Raw genomic sequence first — 19,005 nt, 5'->3', positions numbered from 1 at the left:
AGTTATCAATTCTAGATTTGAAATTCTCTGAGGATATTTCACTCTCTAAACAATTAAATTAAAACAGTATTACCAATTTCTTCCCAAAAATGAAAGCACCAGTTTCCTACCTATGCAATTTAAATACAGTAGTTCACTGATCTCCAGAAGCATCTAATTTAGTGCTTCAAATTTTACGTGGTATTTCTTTAAAATGAGAGAATTACATGGACTGAATGATTTGGAGGAATATATTCTGCTTTTTCACTGTGATTTGTTCACATACACTTTTGGAAACAGTAGTTCACTGATCTCCAGAAGCATCTAATTTAGTGCTTCAAATTTTACGTGGTATTTCTTTAAAATGAGAGAATTACATGGACTGAATGATTTGGAGGAATATATTCTGCTTTTTCACTGTGATTTGTTCACATACACTTTTGGAAAAGATCCTGGGTGGCTGCTGGTTTCTGTGAAACAGACACCTACAGCATCAGACGTGTCAATGAAGAAAAGATCCTGGGTGGCTGCTGGTTTCTGTGCCAATAGACACCTACAGCATCAGGCGTGTCAATGAAAGAATATATTTTTATTTCCATTTAAAACAGTTTCTACGAAACTTCACATTAAGCCTTTTCATAGGTCAATCAATTGCCAATTTTTAAATATATCATCGGATGATTTAATGTTTACCAGGCTACCAGGAAAATCAAAGGTAAGTTTTCTGGGTCATTAAAACCAAAATCTAAACTTCACTGCTTGGTGTGCACAAAAAACTCTAATAACTACGTGGCAAGAGTTTCCCAACCTGGGTGGCTCAACTGCAAAGAAACTTATGGCCACTACTTTATTTTTTTTTTTACTGTGCCTGTGTATTAAATAGTTTCTAGGAAAGAATAAGATATACAATATCAAATAGCTGATAAAAAAAGCAGAAAGATGGACAATACCTCGCTGTTGTACAGCCAGAGGCGCATGTCTTCTTCTTTTATACGGAGCCTCTGGGAGAGATACTCGTGGATCTCCTTAATGGTCTGCATCCGACTGAAGCAGCCGGTGTAAGCCAGCACTCTCTTTAAAGGAGCATTTGGTGAAGGTACATTCCCTGGATTCACAATCATAAGAAAATGGCAGAAGATAATGTAGATACCCATCGGCCAGCCAAAATCGGATCAGTAACAACTGACACGCTACATACGCTATTTTGCGAAGAAAAGAAGTACACCCAGTTCTTCTCTTTTTGTTTATGGATAAAATAATGAGTTGGATTGAAAGCTCATTGTTACTAACCCTTTGGGACAACAAACTTGCTATCAAAAAGCAGATAAATTTACTTCCCTTCTTAAAAAAACCTATTAGAAAATTGCTCTCTTAAGATTCTCATGGGAAATACATTAATTTAAAAGTAGTTTTAAAAGACTGGACTATTATGTTTCTTTCTCTTAAAGACAGAGTATCAGCGACAATGGTAAATTTCAAAATAAAATACTTCAAAATATTGTGATAATTTTCTCTTTGAGAGCACAATAAAAATAGCAGTCTGACTGTCTTGGAAGTATCATAACTTTGCTCTGGTTCTCCTACAGAGATGAATGCTGCTCTGTGAAGATGAGACCAGTTTGGCAGTTTCACAATAAAACTACTCTAAATAACTGAATTCCTCAAAACTTAATTCCGTGAAGGTGTCTAGGATTTTCACCAGAATTTCTCCACAATCTCACGTTTGCAACACGAACTCATCCCATCAGTTGAGACTGGAGCTGGTTTCCATAATAGGAGCTCATCTTTAAATCAAACATTTGCACAAGCTCAGTTTGAAAGAGATGAGACCAGCTTTACAGGCTTTATTTTTTGAGCTTCTTTAGTTGAAACTCGGGAAATTCCCCACACCTCACAGAGACAGCTCTGAAACATATTCATGAGAAGCTTTTATTATATGGCCAGATCCAACCAGGCAACTGCATCAATGAAGTAACCACAAGTGACATTGTTCTACTTTCACTGTCAAAAGATTAAAATAAAATAAACAGTACCATATGAAAAGATGCAATATTACATGCAATTTGACAAGGGTGTAAAAATACACCATAATCATCTTAGGAAGTCAGCAAAGCATCAGTTTTGCTTCAGTATAGCAAGCCAAGTACTCATTATTGTTTTTTTTTTAAAGAACACAATAAAGCATTTTCTGAGATTAGGGATCAGAGGATTAGTTGTAAGATTACAGCAAGAAAGCACATCTGAAAACTCAAAAAGATTAATAACTGATTGGACAAATAAATTAGTGCAGAGCAAAATAATTCCAAATCAAGGTCAAATTTGGCACATCAGAAGATTCTCTTTATTTGAATTTGGGCTTTTTAGGATGTCCAAACAAAGCAGTTTCCATTTTATTAGGTCAAGTAGGAAATATGAATTTGGGCAGCAGGCAGTTTCTGTAGCGGAACGGGATGAAGCAGGCAGCCACTATCCACAGGCTCAGCTGGAGATCCTACCCAAGCAGGGAAACATTGAGCATCTGCATGAGATTTTGGAACACAGGCCAACACCAGCAAGGCTGAAGGATTTGATTTTCAGTGGTCAAGTGAGCCCATTTCTGGACATTTGTTACTGTGGATGCACATGTGGATCTGTGCGTATCCAAACGCACACGCGTGTGAGCATCAGGTACTTCTTCAAACCTCTTGTGCAAGGCAAGTGTGCAACTGTGCATACAAACTGGGAACAAATCCTGCAACACTTTCCAGCTGTGACGTGAAGCTGCCATCTAAAGATTTTTCTTATAGTCTATTACTTGTACAATCTTGTGGTGAGCATCACCCCCACAATTATGGCACGTATTTCAGTTGGATGCTCACATTTCCTGAAGCCTTTCCCAATTGCATCAAGTAACAGTCTTCAAATTCCATTAATTCAATCCTTTTCTAAAGAGGATGAACTACCTTTGGCCATTAAAATCTGGCTGCCCAAGTAACTCAGCACCAGTTGGCTGAACAATGATGGAATTGATCTTACCGCTGTACTACCTGATACACCTCCCCAACCCAATGCACAGGAATCACGGAGTTGGCAGAGTTGGAAGGGACCTCTAGAGACCATCTCGTCCAACTCCCAACAGATACATCTATTCTATGGCTATAAAATTAACTCCTGACAGGATTAATCACTCCTGCCCTTCTGAGTTGCCCAGTTTGAGCCCTGCTCACTTCTCACTTTCCGCTCCCCGCTCTATTTGCAATAACTCTGCAACCAAACTGATTGCACCAAAGGGCCAAGTGCTGGGTCCTGTCCTTGTGTCACACCAACCCCCTGCAGCGCTACAGGCTGGGGGCAGAGTGGCTGGAGCCTCCTGGCAGAAAAGGACCTTGGGGTGTGGTTGACTGTTGGCTGAACAGGAGCCAGCAGTGTGCCCAGGTGGCCAAAAAGGCCACCAGCATCCTGGCCTGTGTCAGGAAAGGCAGCCAAGAAGGCCACCAGCATCCTGGCCTATAGCAGGAAAGGCATGGGGTACCTCAAGGGCTGTGTCCAGCTTTGGGCCCCTCACCAGAAAAAAGATATTGAGGGGCTGAAGCGTGTTCCTCAGCAGAAAAAAGATACTGAGGGGCTGAAGCATGTTCAGAGAAGGGCAACAAAGGGTATGGAGAGTAAATCTTATGAGGAGAGGCTGAGGGAGTTGGGGGTGTTCAGCCTGGAGAAAAGGAGGCTGAGGGGAGACCTTCTTGCTCTCTCCAACTCCCTGAAAGGAGGGGGTAGAGACGGAGGGATTGGTCTCTTCTCCCAAGTCACAGGCGATGGGACAAGAGGAAATGGCCTCAAGTTGCGCCAGGGGAGGTTCAGATTGGAGATTATGAAAAATTTTGACACTGAAAGGGTTATTGAGCATTGGAAAGGGCTGCCCAGGGAAGGGGTTGAGGCCCCATCCCTGGAGGGATTTAAAAAGCCGGGTTGCCATAGTGCTTAGTGACACGGTTTAGTGATGGTTTTTATCAGAGTTACGTTGATGGCTGGATTAGATGATCTTAAAGGTCCCTTCCAACCCAGACGATTCTACGATTCTATTCTATGATTCAGTGAAAATGCTCCCTTGTGCCTCTTTCTTCCAAGAGAAGAGAGGGGGAAAGCCTCGAAATCGTTACCGACCGCTGATTGCGCCTCCCGGTTGATTAGCTGGTGTACAAGCAGAGGGGCAGCAAAAGCTCCTACAGCTGCGGGTCTCGCTCTCTTAGAAACTGCGCGCTTGGGTTCTTGCTGCATTCTTAAGTTACCTCTAGGTAAATGCTGGGGAAACATTCTCAGGCTCATCATACCCATATTGACCCAGATGTTGGACTGCTGCGTGCGAGCGGCCGGCTGCTGCCTCAGGAAGAGCAGGTAGCGAGGGAATAACTCCAGCTCAGGCACGTTGGTTTTGCTGTTTTTGATCACCTAGAAAAGAGGGTGAAAACACATTCTAAGAGGCTGCTGTTCCAAACGTGTAAGGAAACCCGTAGGGAACAGGAATTAATGATTAAAGCAGATGTTTAAAAAAATAAAGTATGTTTTACTAGGAGACGAGAAATCCTCTGAACTTCTTATGGGGTCTTAGGCAAATATTCACAGGAATAATAATTTACCAATTTCTGAGCACTTTTAGAAGCTTATTAGTTGCAGATTGTCAAAAGGAAACACCTTCTTTAGCAGAGCATCCCTTCCTGTGCAATGCCAGGGATAGAACACTTTTATAATCCCTGAAATCTATGTGAATTTACAACAAACTCATTAATTCTGCTCAGTATATACTTCAATATAAAGGTTTGACAACTGTTGAAAAAACACACATGCCAAATAAGACATTTGTTCCCAACTTTAGGATTGAATTAAAACTTTCATAGCGTAAGAACAGACTGAAACTTATTTTTGTTGCATTTTGATACTGACAGAAAAAACCTGAAATTACCCCAGAACACGACTTGCAGCTTTTGGGTCACTATTTCTACAAAGGTTTTGCTATCTACATCTGTCCAAACGTAGACAAGCATAAATGGCAGGAATGTTCACTATTTTTGTGCCCATGTGAAGCAGAAGAAAACCACTCAGCTGAAGCTGTGAGAAGCAATATAATACACTGAAGTGCCACGGGATTAAACTTCAGTTACAATAAAAACAACAGCGATGAAATGTTCTGGAAAGAAACAACATAATAGTCCCTGCTGCGGGGTGGGAGCCTGGGACTGTAAGTGCCCCTGTAAATGGTTGTGAGCAATCAAACAGTCTTCAAGAATTCAGGTGTTCAGATAACTAAGTGTCAAAATGACCAAAAAGTTGAAGTTCACACATACATTATTTATATTTTTTTTGCAGACAGAATACCCGAACTAAAGTTCTCTCATTCTGAATGTCAGCCTTTTTTTTTTTTCTAATGACTCTATCACAAAAATCTCAAGTGCATTAGTTTGTGCCGTGTATAAAGAGATGTGGCCTTTTCTGGCTCCTGAAAGGTGTTTGTTTCCATGGAGAAGGTGTGGGAGGAGGGTAACAGGAGCCAGTGATTTTTCACTATAGAATCATTGCCAGTACAAGGGCTAACGGATCAAATCCTCAACAATCACACAGCTAATTCTCCCCCATTTGTGACACCGGATATTTGTGACACCAACCACTTAATCTCTGTTGCTCCCATCCAAAAAATCCCCTCACTTCCTTTTTTTTAAGCCTAGCTCCTCTAGGAGACCACCTGACACACAATAACCCAACACTACGTGGAATAAATACACTCAACAGAAACTCAAGGAAGTTTCCGGTGCCTCTGAGTGAACAGACCAAATTGCTTCCATTTTTCTTGCCTCTACCATCAGCCCACTTTTTATATAAATTCAATATTAATAATTCAAGTCATGCCAGCTTTAGCTCCAAATGATTATGACCTGTTAATCGTTTTGCAGTATCACACCCAGGGAAACAGAGAGAGAGCTCAATAGATCGTTAGGAAATGATATGATTCAACAATGGCTGCTGCTATATAATTACTGCTTCTCTTTCAGAAATACTGTTGCTGTTTTAACTGCAACCAAAAAAAAATAATCTCATTGGGATAACACAGACTCATTATTAGTCCACTTATTCAATTCCATTTTAATATATGGCACTTTCACATTTGAAAATTATATTCTGCAATACAAGCTGCATTGTGCCCAGAATTAATTTTCAATTAAAGTTATTACAGCTTTAATACAGAAAACACTAGTGTTAGTTACAAAAAGTCAATTCCAGTTCTTCAAGTTTTTTTGTTGTTTTTTTAACAAAACTTTTATGCAAACAAGTACAAATAGCACCTTATCTTTGATATGCTCTTGCTAATTACTTAATTTTATTACAAGGCTTCAAGTGACTACAATTAAATAATTGTTGATATAAGAACATAGTATTGCCCATTTGTAAATATATTTTTTATCACACAATGGACACACTCCTGTTAATTTTTTGTAAAGCTATTTCACAATTTTATTGTGATTCATTGGCTTTTCTGTGTAGTGTCAAAGGTAAGAAATGTTAAAATTCACTACATACAAATTATTTGCTGACAAATGAACATTCCATAAGTTTGGAGGAGCGTTACTGCTTTTGTGCTGAAGAATGAGCTCACCAGTGAGACTTTCAGTGACCCATTAGAAAAAAAGAAAAGGTAATTATCATAATACTAGAAGGAGAATGACACAAAAGAACTATTAATTTTGAATATGTGATAAAAATTGGTATTCACCTGGCTATGATAGGTAATACCTGCAACAAAAATCAAATCTGAAGAATTAAAAGAGCCCGCCAGGCTGAGTGGGTCAGGTGAGGTTACTGGTCCCTGCTTTTAGCACTGCCCATGGTTCACCAGAATCACCCTGATTCACCTTAGACAGTAGATCCTAACTCAGTTTTAGCATCTATGTCTTGACAAATTCATTATGATAAATTCTTTACTGAAAAACCTTTGCCCAGAAGCCCAACAACCAGTCTGGGCATACCAAAAGCTATTACGCTCATACACCAATTCTTATCAGGAACCCCCACTCCTGCAGCTACAGCTCAGAAGTGCTTCTGGGCAACCATTTTCACAAAGAACAGTCTTCGCCTGTTTTCTTTACTGCCATCACCTGTTGCTTTTAGATCTTCACCAGATCTTGTGTGTTGTGTTTTCTGTGACACTGAACTCAAAGGACAGCAATTATTACCTTCCCCCCACATCGTTAAATTGTAAGAGAGAAGAAATGCATTTTCAAAGCTGCAGGTGTCCCGGTTTTAGATTTATTGGTTTTGCAGACCAGCTGAAAGTTTATCTTAGCTTTTAAAGATGACTGTTCTGATGCCAAGTCTTTTAAACTGATCTCTAGTTTACTTTTGTCTGCTTTAGCAATCATGGTCAGTTGAGCAGCACTTCTGCCCTGCTGCAGTATCTCCTGGGCTTTGTGCTCCAAACCTCCTGGTAAATATCTACAACTTGCTATCTGTGTCCATTTGTGAGGCTGCTTTTCCCCAGCTTGCTCTTCAAGACTCTTCCATTTAGACTATCCATTTTGGACGACGTAGGAGATGATGACCATAAAAGATTACCTTGTGCACCTGGCAGAAGCTTGGACCCACAGGGTTTTTTATGTTATCTGGGTGGTTATGGCAAGTAAACAATGTCTATAATCACAACTTACCGGCCTGGGCAAGGAGAGATTTGCTCCATACCAATGGTAAAGTGCTCTCCAAACTGGTTCTGGTACCATTATGTAGTCCTTTCCTTCAACCAACTGTGGGGATCGCTTTAACCTTCCACCCTCCATTGTTAATGATGCAGCCTTGGAACAAATAGGGATTTTGTCAAATCTCAAGTGGAAAAAAACAGTATACAGCTACCACAATTTCAGTGCATCCACCCTCCATTGTTAATGATGCAGCCTTGAAACAAATAGGGATTTTTTGTCAAATCTCAAGTAGAAAAAAATAGTATACAGCTACCACAATTTCAGTGCGAACTCAAAGGACAGCAATTATTACCTTCCCCCCACATCGTTAAATTGTAAGAGAGAAGAAATGCATTTTCAAAGCTGCAGGTGTCCCGGTTTTAGATTTATTGGTTTTGCAGACCAGCTGAAAGTTTATCTTAGCTTTTAAAGATGACTGTTCTGATGCCAAGTCTTTTAAACTGATCTCTAGTTTACTTTTGTCTGCTTTAGCAATCATGGTCAGTTGAGCAGCACTTCTGCCCTGCTGCAGTATCTCCTGGGCTTTGTGCTCCAAACCTCCTGGTAAATATCTACAACTTGCTATCTGTGTCCATTTGTGAGGCTGCTTTTCCCCAGCTTGCTCTTCAAGACTCTTCCATTTTGACTATCCATTTTGGACGACGTAGGAGATGATGACCATAAAAGATTACCTTGTGCACCTGGCAGAAGCTTGGACCCACAGGGTTTTTTATGTTATCTGGGTGGTTATGGCAAGTAAACAATGTCTATAATCACAACTTACCGGCCTGGGCAAGGAGAGATTTGCTCCATACCAATGGTAAAGTGCTCTCCAAACTGGTTCTGGTACCATTATGTAGTCCTTTCCTTCAACCAACTGTGGGGATCGCTTTAACCTTCCACCCTCCATTGTTAATGATGCAGCCTTGGAACAAATAGGGATTTTGTCAAATCTCAAGTGGAAAAAAACAGTATACAGCTACCACAATTTCAGTGCATGAACACAGAATGCTTTTTAATTACTGAAAAACTTTTAAGTAGCAATTAGCAACTGCTTTTCATACTGAAAAAATGGTATTTAAGTGTAACAATAATTAATTCTCAAGTTTTACTACTTATTATTGCTCTAAAAGGTTGTCCAATATCAAATTTGTGTGACATTTCTCTTGTGTCACCTACTCCAACAACTTCAGATACTGCTTTGAGAAATCCAATCTATACTCATTACTGATGGTGCTTTAAAACACGTCTGTATTTCACCTTTTTTTTGCACAAATACTGGAAAAACTGTCAGGTTTGGTTTACTATTTCATTAACTATTTTCTGGTTTTATGCAATAGCAATAAGCTCTTATATTTAGATTGAAAACACTGAATAAAAGTGTTTAATTATTAAAATATTTTAGAGTTAATGCCGAAAGTTGTGTATTCATAAATGCCTCTTTCATTCATAAGGTTTGGGAAGCTGTTTAAGAACATTTTGAATCTCTTCTCACACAACACTCAATAGCAGCCTTAGAAACAGAACACAATGTTTTTCCTCTTAAGACTAAGAAACCCAAATTCTGTTATATGACAGAGCAGTGTTAATTTAGAATTAAGACACTCACTGAAAAATCTAAACACACATAAAGCTGTGATGCAAGTACAGTAAAAAGACACTTTTCCTGCCTTCACATGACTCAGATGCACTTACCTTCACTGGCTCTTGTGTTACGAGGGGTTGGTTATCAATAGCTCCTGGTTTCTGAGGATTCAGATGTAACAAAGTGTTCCCGTTGCTTCCAAGGAAACACTGGTTATTATTGTCCGAGGTGTTGTGCTGCCTGGCAAAGCACACGTCAGCCCCTGGGGTGCCAGGGTAAAGAGAATCTGTTACAGAATATGAGAAAAAAATATATTTCTATTTCAGTTCATGAGTCCATAACAGAAAAAAACAGTTAAACTGCTGTATTCTCTTTTTTTTTGTTTTTAAAACAGAATGTTGAAGAATTTTGATGTCCTTCATACTTCAGTACAACATGCAACTCTCCCAAACTCGAGTGACAAATCTACTAGTGCTCTCAGAAAAGGTAAAGTGGATCTATGAGATCCAAAAACCAGATACTTACACAAATACTGGTCTGAAAACAGCCTAACCCAGTTTGTGTGAGCAAATGTATTTGGCATTTGCTGCTGTCTGAATGTTTGAATATCAAACTCCTCAACGTCTTACACAAAAACTCAAATATATATGCAATAATGCCTTGTTTTCATTTCTTCCTCTTGAATCAGCACGTAATTTTATTCTCCTAGAACCTCCTTTTGCTGTTCAGAACACTAAATCTAAATTTCAGGTTAGAAAAAAGAAAGAACCTTTATCTAAAACTTGTCTCCCTTCCTGCCGTTCCTCTATTCCCCAACCTCCACCCCAAAAATGATCACAGTAAGTTATCTACTTCAAATTGAAGTTACATTTTTAAGACACAGGTATTAAAATATCAGATGCAACATTCAGCTGTCTTTTAATGAAAAAAAACCCATCCAAATCTCAAATTTTCACAAGAACTGGCTAAAAATCATCACTAAAAGCTCTCCTCCTTTCGCAAAGACGGCTCCTTGAATCTGCACAAACTCATTAGGTCACATGCTCTGTAAAACTAAGTCTGTTTTTCCTGCTTCTTTCCTCTTTGGTCACCTCATTGCAAGGGACAGTCCGATCCCAACCAGGTACGAGCTAGAAACACTTTCATGTAAAGAGGGGGAAAAAAAATCCACTCAGAAAATAAATGATAGGACAAAAACGATCTTGAAAACAATTCTGGAAATTAGTCATAGCATAAAAGATGAATTGCTGTTTAAACCAGTCTGTTTCCTGCTTATCCACCACAGACCAAAAAAATCCCAGTAATTCATCGACGTAGATCACTTCTGCGATCTCAACTCCCTTATCTCTCCGCCTGGAGGAATCCATGCAGTATGTGGTTTTCTCAAAACCTGTTCTACATTAAACCTCCAAGGAAATAAGATGTTGTGCTTACTGCTGCTAGTAGTCTCTGAGGCTTCTGATGCAGTAGAAATATTATCTGAAAACTTTTCTTCTGTGGCACTGAAGTAATTAAGACCTCCCATTTTGTCTTCTCCCTGTTCTGAAGTATTGGCTGCCGCAGCTACGAGTGAATTCTTACCTCCACTCAAGACAGATGAAGGCTCTATCACAACAGGGTTTGCATCCTAAAATTGGTAGGCAAGTAGAAAAGTCCATTATAAGCCAATACCAAAGACGTTTAGCATCAGCCAAATCAATCACCAAAATTCACAGCTGTGGGGCAACTTTTGCATATCACAACAAGCTTATATAGATATATATATATACTTTCTACATCTACTGATGAAAGATCTGCAGAAACAGAATTGTTAAACCAATCCAATAAACGCTTCTGCATAAGATAAAAACTGTGAAATACCAGAATTTTCTTTATCTACATACATAAAAAGACAACCTTTTTAGACAGCTATAATTACAGACTACAAATATTTGAGGATTTGTTCTTGTTGAATTTCATACGGTTTAATGAGAAGAGCAAGCACAAAACCAACAAAAACCCCAGCATTCTTTCCCCAAACCTGCAACATTTTATTCTTCTCTAACTTTCTTTTGAAACAAAGTTGGTTTTGTTGGTTTTTTTTCCTTTGGAGAAGCCACATTGCAAAGGCAACCTGGCTCACACTTGGGCAAGATAAAGGCAGAGAAATAAATGCACATCCCCCCAGCAGCATCACTTGCCAGCCCAGCACAGACATGATGTAAGAGAAATGCTACCCAATTTCCAGCACCAGCCCCAACAACGGCAAGGAATGAATGAGAAAACAGAAGAAAAAGGGAATTAACTGACCCTTCGAGAGGAAAAAAGAAAATCCATGCAGTGAACCACACTGTAACAACACTGGAAAAAAGGGATATTTCCTTTTATCTTGTCCCCTTTTTACCACATCACTAAACACAGTATCTTGTCAAATAACAAAACTGTGCAGTAAAGCTAAAAGTATAAAAATAAGACAAAAATGTATGCTGGAATTACAGCAATCATTTCTAGATTTTCTCAGAGATTCTGAGTGTCCTTTTTGCTGGAGGCAGAGAGTGAGTAACAGCCCCGTGCTCTTGTGTGAAGGATGAGGTATGAAACCACGTGCCCACCTGAGGACTTGCACCAGGACAAGGATCAAATTACCCCGTATTTCAGGCATTTAAGCCATCATTTGTCCAATTCATTGTGCACAAAGAATGACTGTAATTACACGGTTAGTTAATGCACGCATTGCAGTTTTTTTATTTCCATTTATACAACTCAAATACTTACATAATTACTTATCACTATATAAAACTCTTTTGAGAAATAGTTTCTTTCACTTGTGTGAAATCTCCACCTCAATTAAATTTTATTAAATATGCTTTCTTTTCTAAACTTCATAGTGATGCTTTAACTTCAATACTTTAGTTGGAGGGTACGAAGAGCACTCTGTAAATGTAAGGTTTGAGTAGGACTCCTTCGATCACCTTCGGGTTCTGCACTACTTTTCACCATTGTCTATAAATCAAATTATACCAATTCCCTCCTTTATTTGCCCAGAAAATGCACAGTGTGTATTTGCGACCCAAGCGAAGACAAAGCCAAAAGAGGTGACTTTAGTATCAAAGACTTAAAGGAAGTACTTTTTTGAGAGTATAAATGTAAGGTTTGAGTAGGACTCCTTCGATCACCTTCGGGTTCTGCACTACTTTTCACCATTGTCTATAAATCAAATTATACCAATTCCCTCCTTTATTTGCCCAGAAAATGCACAGTGTGTATTTGCGACCCAAGCGAAGACAAAGCCAAAAGAGGTGGCTTTAGTTTCAAAGACTTAAAGGAAGTACTATTGTGAGAGTACGTTTTCATTCAAGAAAATATTTTGACATGCAGGAATGATGAAACGAAGCACAGAAAGAGGTGACAGTTTAATGAAGTTATAATGAAAAGCTCCCCATGTGACAATGATTCAGCAAAACGATTATTTTCCTCTGAGAGACGGGAGATGCTTAATTTCAAGCATTATTGGTTAAGCAGTCATTTGCTCTACGCTCTTTTTTTTTTTATCAGCACATTCAGAAATACAAAGAAATCACTTATTCAGTGTAGAGTACTATTATACTTACGTATTTGACATATTCTTTCCACTGGTGCCACCACGGCATCGCGATAAGAAACCAGTTGTGCCCTGGCTGGAGGCCGTACCTGCTTTCCCTTTCTAACCAGCCTCTGCACATAAAGAGTGAACAACGTGAAGTATTAATTGAAACAGGAAAATTATGGTCCTTCTTTCAAAAATTAAAATTTAAAGGCGATTCTGAACCCCATTTTAAGATTCTGAGCCAAACACGTACCTAATAATCTGTCCTTCCTCTTCTGGAGTGGCGGGTCGTAGCCCCAAAACTATATGACACACCTGGAAAGAGAAAGTAATTCTTATTAAGAACTACACCTCTGCGCAACAAGCATTAGGTGAAACAAAGAAAAGAACAACTCTAATGGGACTTTTCAGAAAATTCTTTTCAATTATGTAGCAAGATTACCTAAAGTTGAACAAACCACTAAAAAAAAAAGAAGTATTTTGAGCTATGAGATCCACAACCCATTCCCACTGTTAAGACAAAAATACCAAGAATGTTAAATGCCCCAAGACAAATTAAGGTGAACAGAAAATGAATTTTCATTATTTTCCTGGCTGACGCACACGCTATGGAAGATGACAGTAAGTGACACAGGGCTGAGCTGTCTGTATGTACTGGAGAGAGGGAATGGGGAACTGGGAGAATGAAAGATACTGGAAGAATAAGCTAAAAGTTACGGGGGGAAAAAAGGGAAGGGGAAAAACGGGGAGAAGTGGTTGTATAAGGGACTGAAAGGAAAACGAGCACATGAAGAGGCTGAGGGGGAAGTTTATATGAGTCCAACCAACCAGTCACCACCACAGATGCGATGACTCTCAAAATTGTAGAAAGTCTGATTTTTTTTTAAATTTTTTTTTAACAAACGCAGAAGAAAAAGGCACCATCCCTGAGAAGGACACTCTGTCTGGGTGGGGTATTATCCTGAGTACGAGCTGCAGTCCCAGATGGCTAATATTGTGCTCCTCTCTCCCTCCTAAAGCCCCCCAGGCTGGCTGTGGTGATGTCCTGGCTGGTTCCCCAGCAGGTCCCATCCCAGGGTGTGTGGCAGCAGGAGGTGACTCTGCAGGAGCCCCCGTCTCCAGGGCAGGGAGGAGGCTCAGCCATCGCCTCTCCCAGACAGATTTCAAACTGGTTGCCACTCATAACGTGATTTATCATCTTTTCCTTGTGTCTCTTTTGAGGCTATCAATTTGCATCTCGGCTGGAGATTTCTAATGACTGGTGAGATATCTTATTTAAATTTATATTACAGTGTGAGAGACCGTTTCACATTCTGCATAAAACAAAGGCCATTAGCTGCTGGGAAAGCAACAGATTTTCCAGCACACACATCACAGCTGGCTCTGGTGCTGCTTTTTAAAGTCACGTATCAGATTCTTCACAGCACACACATCACAGCTGGCTCTGGTGCTTCTTTTTAAAGTCACGTAACACTGTGTGAGTATCAGATTCTTGGTATAAACTAACCCTGCTGCAAATAAACCAACCTACTCATTGCGAAGCTTCCCAAGGCACTCCTCTCAGACCACTTAGCTTTTCTGGCTGCAGATGAGACACACAAGCTCATGATGGTTCAAATAAATGCCCAGACAGATCAATGGCAGACCCTGTCCTGCACGAGGAGGCTGCTGAGCCTGCAGCACGAGATGAGGGCACCTCACGTGATAAAGTTATCAAAGGAAATCAAAATCTGAAACAAAAACGTAGCAAGCTGGGCTGCATCAAAAGAAATGTGGCCAGCAGGGACAGGGAGGTGATTCTGCCCCTCTGCTCTGCTCTTGTGGAGACCCCACCTGGAGCTCTGTGTCCAGCTCTGGAGTCCTCAACACAGGAAGGACATGGATCTGTTGCAGCAACAACACAGGAAGGACATGGACCTGTTGCAGCCAGTCCAGAGGAGGCCACGAAAAAGATCAGAGGGCTGGAGCACCTCTGCTATGGAGACAGGCTGAGAGAGCTGGGGTTGTTCAGCCTGGAGAAGAGAAGGCTCCAGGGAGACCTTATAGCAGCCTTTCAATATCTGAAGGGGCTACAGGAGAGCTGGGGAGGGACTCTTTGTCAGGGAATGGAGCAATAGGACAAGGGGGAATAGTTTTAAATTGAAAGAGGAGAGATTTAGATGAGATACCAGAAAGAAGTTCTTTGCTGTGAGGGTGGTGAGACACTGGAACAGGTTGCCCAGAGAAGCTGTGGCTGCCCCATCCCTGGAGGGGTTCAAGGCCAGGCTGGATGGGGCTTGGAGCAACCTGGTCTGGTGGGAGGTGTCCCTGCCCAGGGCAGGGGGGTTGGAACTTGATGATCTTTAAGGTCCCTTCCAACTCAAACCATTCTATGATTCTAACTCTTGTCAGGAGAAAAAAAATGTTGTGAATGAGACTTCCAACAAGCAACTCAGATGTGGATTCAGCATCAAGACCAATTGATTAAATGTTCCTTCTTTCCACCTCAATACTGCAGAGGTATTTGTTAGTTAATCTATATTAAGTTATGACAGGGTATTTGATGCTAGACAGTCTGAAAACAAAGACAGCCCTTCTTGAGAAGGTTACATACAATGTAAGCAAAACCTGACACAATTAGAGATAAAAAGAATTTGCAGAACTTTCTGATTTTACTCTTTTCAGCTGTGGTGTACCTGATGACCTCAGAATGCTCCCACTCCATCCCCACGCAGTCCTTGGGAAAGTGTAGTTCAAAATACAATTTATAGTCAAGGGTCACAAGCAGGAGAATGGGTAGTACGCTATTCAGGCAGTCTCTCACAACAATTAGTTATTTTTTTTAAAAATAACACACAGCTTCTTTCTGATGAAGTATTTTTCTGCTACAATGTGACCCTGTAACTGATTAAGCTTCACTCATGAAGATGAGCCCTCCCTGGAAGAGCTGAGGCTGTCACACAGGGCTGGAGGTGAATACTAAATTAGGGAAAATCTTCACGGCTTCATTAGGATTATTATTATTTAAACTCAGCCCCTATGAAAAATGGGTAAGGAACAAACTGCAGCAAATGAAAATATTCTTTGGGGGTTATTTTCTGTACAAAGTGAAACCAGAGCTAAAACATGAATGTTTTAAGGCTTTATAAAAATCCAATTCAAGCTCAATTAAAACCCAATTCAGTACACACTTGATGCTCGGGTTCTGCACCACAGCAGCGATAGGATATGACAGCTTTCAAGGTGCTGCAAGAAGAAAAGCAATGAAAGGTTCCTCAGATGGCCTTAGCAGAAAACGTAGAAGGGAAGTGGTTGGAAGGAGTTAGCAAAAGCTTTTCTCATTTCCTGTGTCACTTTCTTGGCAAAGATTTGCAAGAACAGAACATTTAAGAACACAGACGTTTTCTAATGGAAAATATAAATGCTGATACACTTGAAAGTTCTTTTCATTTTATAAACAGTACACTACGTTCACTTTAACAAATTGTGCTTTAGGCATCTCCATACACTGAAAAGAATAATAATCAAATAGAGAATCATTCCCTCAAGGTAATGTATAATCACAAAACCACATAACGTACTGCAATAGACCCAACCGTAAGGATGTTGACACAAACGCTGATGCTGCATTTCATGGCCATGTAAAAAGCTCATGAGTTAATTACTATAATTTATACGTTTAAATTTCCTCTAAACTTACCTGAAAAAGTAGATTTAAAAATTCATTGGCAAGTGCACTCTTCACGCTCCATATCTGATAATCCTCCAGAGTGAGGTGTCCAAGCTTAGTAAAAGGGAGAAGGCAAAAACATCAATGTTAAAATACTCATTAAATGTGTCATAAAAGGCATGAGAAAGACAGTGATTTGATAAAAATTAGCACCTGCCACCCCGATAATAAAATTTGATCCAATGAAAGAAGAAAAATCCAGTTCTAGTATAACATATGCAACCTAAAGAACCAAAAAGCTTCGTGTGTGCAGAGGATGAACTGTGCCCAGGAGTAAGCTTTGTTCCTGCTCTCCATCCCTTGGGTTCAGTATTGATGCTCAACCACAGCACCTGCACCTCCTCAAACCATGAGCCAGCAGCAGCACGGGACTGCTCAGGGCAACCACTTTGTAAGAAACAAAACAAGACTAAGATGATCTCTGCCTTAGATCATCCAAATAAGCTCTGCACATACTTGTGTCCATTCAGAAACCCGCCGTCTTCCTCTCTGGGTTGGGAAAAACTATTTTGGATCATCAAGTTCTTATGCCTTTCCCCTTCTACACAAGTCCTATTAATTCTGAATCACCTGCAAAGTCACAGTAGTGTAACACTGCCCAGTGTCAGAAGACCTTCTGATTTTCAACAATTCAGGGATAGGATCAATCTGAATTTTTTATATTGTAATACAATTCAGAGCCATTTTTCCAGCAGCGACAGTTACTCCACCTCTTCTTACAGACCATTTTCTCCAGAGTTCACCCAGGTCAAAGCCAGCAGATGAAGAGAGGTTAAGTAATTTATGTAATTACTGCACCATCAGCTCTTTCCAGCACTACATTCATGATGCAACTATGAAAGATAATTCTGAAGACTTTGTGGAAACAAGACTGCTGTATATTTGGTTATAAACTACTCTTTTAAAAAGCAAGCAATAAAAACCTCAAAGGATGAAAGAAAGAGCTCACTGAAGCTGTGTTTTCTATTGCTTTGGTAATGAAAAAATTATAATAGATTATTTGCCCACCACTTTGTTGGCGTACAAGCAGGCAAGCCAACTACTCAAACAAGTAATTAAGCATTTCTAGACATTCTTTATAGTTTTTCTTAAATTATTTATAGTTTACAGACACTCTTCCTAACTAGTGAAGCAAAGGATGAAATAATGGAAACAACTTCCCCTATATTGTTTGAAGATGACAGTGCCTATCTTGAAAAAGGAAGAACATAATTAAAGCTTTACACACAGCTAACTATAAATCATAATAGAAACTATTAAGATTTTTTGCTGCGTGTCACAACAGTCATGACAGATACCTCCATAGTTTCCGAGATACTTAGCTGTGAAAAAATATCATCATATATAGTTCACTGGTTGTATATGATCTTATTGCAAACAAAATCGTTTGATAATGATAATGCATAAATTACTATTGCATTAACACAGTCCTGCTCCAGCATGGGAGGATAATGCATCTTTATATAGCATAAAATATAAGACACACTAATGCACTATCCCTTTCTTCCCAAGATCATTTTTAACGTGAAACAAAAGAATATTTTGTCCAGAACAAAAGTCAAGCATCAGATTTAAAACTGGTATTAATTATGCATAGCCAAAGCCTTGCAAACAGTATATTCAAATTAATTTCATCTGGCTGTGTATTTTTGGTTTAGTTTCATATATATAGATGGCTTATAAAATTCAAACATAGTCTTTCTCGCACAGAACAATATGGAAAATTTTACTGGAAAACTGACATTTCTTGAAAGATTCTTTTATTGACACATCTCTGCTTTAAAGAAAGCACAAGATTTAACTCCTATAAAAAAACTGAAGATACTAGGATATAAAAATGACAAGGAAAGAACAGCAAATTCCTACCTTTGTGGTATCATGCATATTCAAAATATCTTCTACAATTTCAGACAAATCCATGTCCAATTCCTTCACAAACAAAAGGATTAGAAAACAAGAGTTAAATTCTAAGAGCACCCTCTGGAGCTGCATGTGTTCAGAATAAACATATAACTAAGAAATGCTGATGATACCTCTATGTAATTCACAAGTGAGTGCTTCGAGACAGTTGTGCTTTGGTACCTAAGGTGTCTTTATATGAGAGAGCAGCCACCACAGTCACATCCCCCTGCTGTGGGGAGTGGAAGTCACAGCTGCACAGGGTGAGTTACATCCAGTTATCAAGGCTGCTCTGCTCAGGTAGTCGAAGGAAGCCTGTATTTCACTGACACCACGTTCAATCAACACTCACATTCCTACTTTTCGAAGGATGGCTTGAAGAAACAGGAGCAAATGAATAGAAAACCAAACACAACTTACAGGGATTTTATCCGTACGGTTGTCTTTCCAGACCTCTAAAAGTGCAACCACCATTTCTTTGAGCTCGGTGCGAGACAACACCCCATCCCGGTCAACGTCAAAAACCTTGAAGCAAACTGAGAAAAAAAAAAGGAAATTACTTTTCTATGTT

The 19,005-nt window shown here is 39.6% G+C and overlaps 1 protein-coding gene across 1 annotated transcript in view; it reads right to left on the bottom strand.

The window, feature by feature from the left end:
- Window positions 1–19,005, bottom strand: part of USP32 (ubiquitin specific peptidase 32) — a 61,056-nt gene that overhangs the window by 18,238 nt on the left and 23,813 nt on the right. The window contains exons 9-18 of the mRNA XM_014952750.1: window positions 18,855–18,970; window positions 18,402–18,464; window positions 16,506–16,589; window positions 13,080–13,141; window positions 12,852–12,954; window positions 10,696–10,888; window positions 9,372–9,547; window positions 8,461–8,601; window positions 4,287–4,404; window positions 930–1,084 (exon numbers count right to left, since the gene is read on the bottom strand). Coding sequence (XP_014808236.1) covers window positions 930–1,084; window positions 4,287–4,404; window positions 8,461–8,601; window positions 9,372–9,547; window positions 10,696–10,888; window positions 12,852–12,954; window positions 13,080–13,141; window positions 16,506–16,589; window positions 18,402–18,464; window positions 18,855–18,970 — 1,211 coding nt within the window. The remainder of the gene's footprint in view (window positions 1–929; window positions 1,085–4,286; window positions 4,405–8,460; window positions 8,602–9,371; window positions 9,548–10,695; window positions 10,889–12,851; window positions 12,955–13,079; window positions 13,142–16,505; window positions 16,590–18,401; window positions 18,465–18,854; window positions 18,971–19,005) is intronic.

The sequence above is a fragment of the Calidris pugnax genome, unplaced genomic scaffold (assembly GCF_001431845.1).
Source record: "Calidris pugnax isolate Ruff unplaced genomic scaffold, ASM143184v1 scaffold45, whole genome shotgun sequence".
NCBI lineage: Eukaryota > Metazoa > Chordata > Aves > Charadriiformes > Scolopacidae > Calidris > Calidris pugnax.
This window is presented reverse-complemented; position numbering and strand designations above follow the sequence as displayed.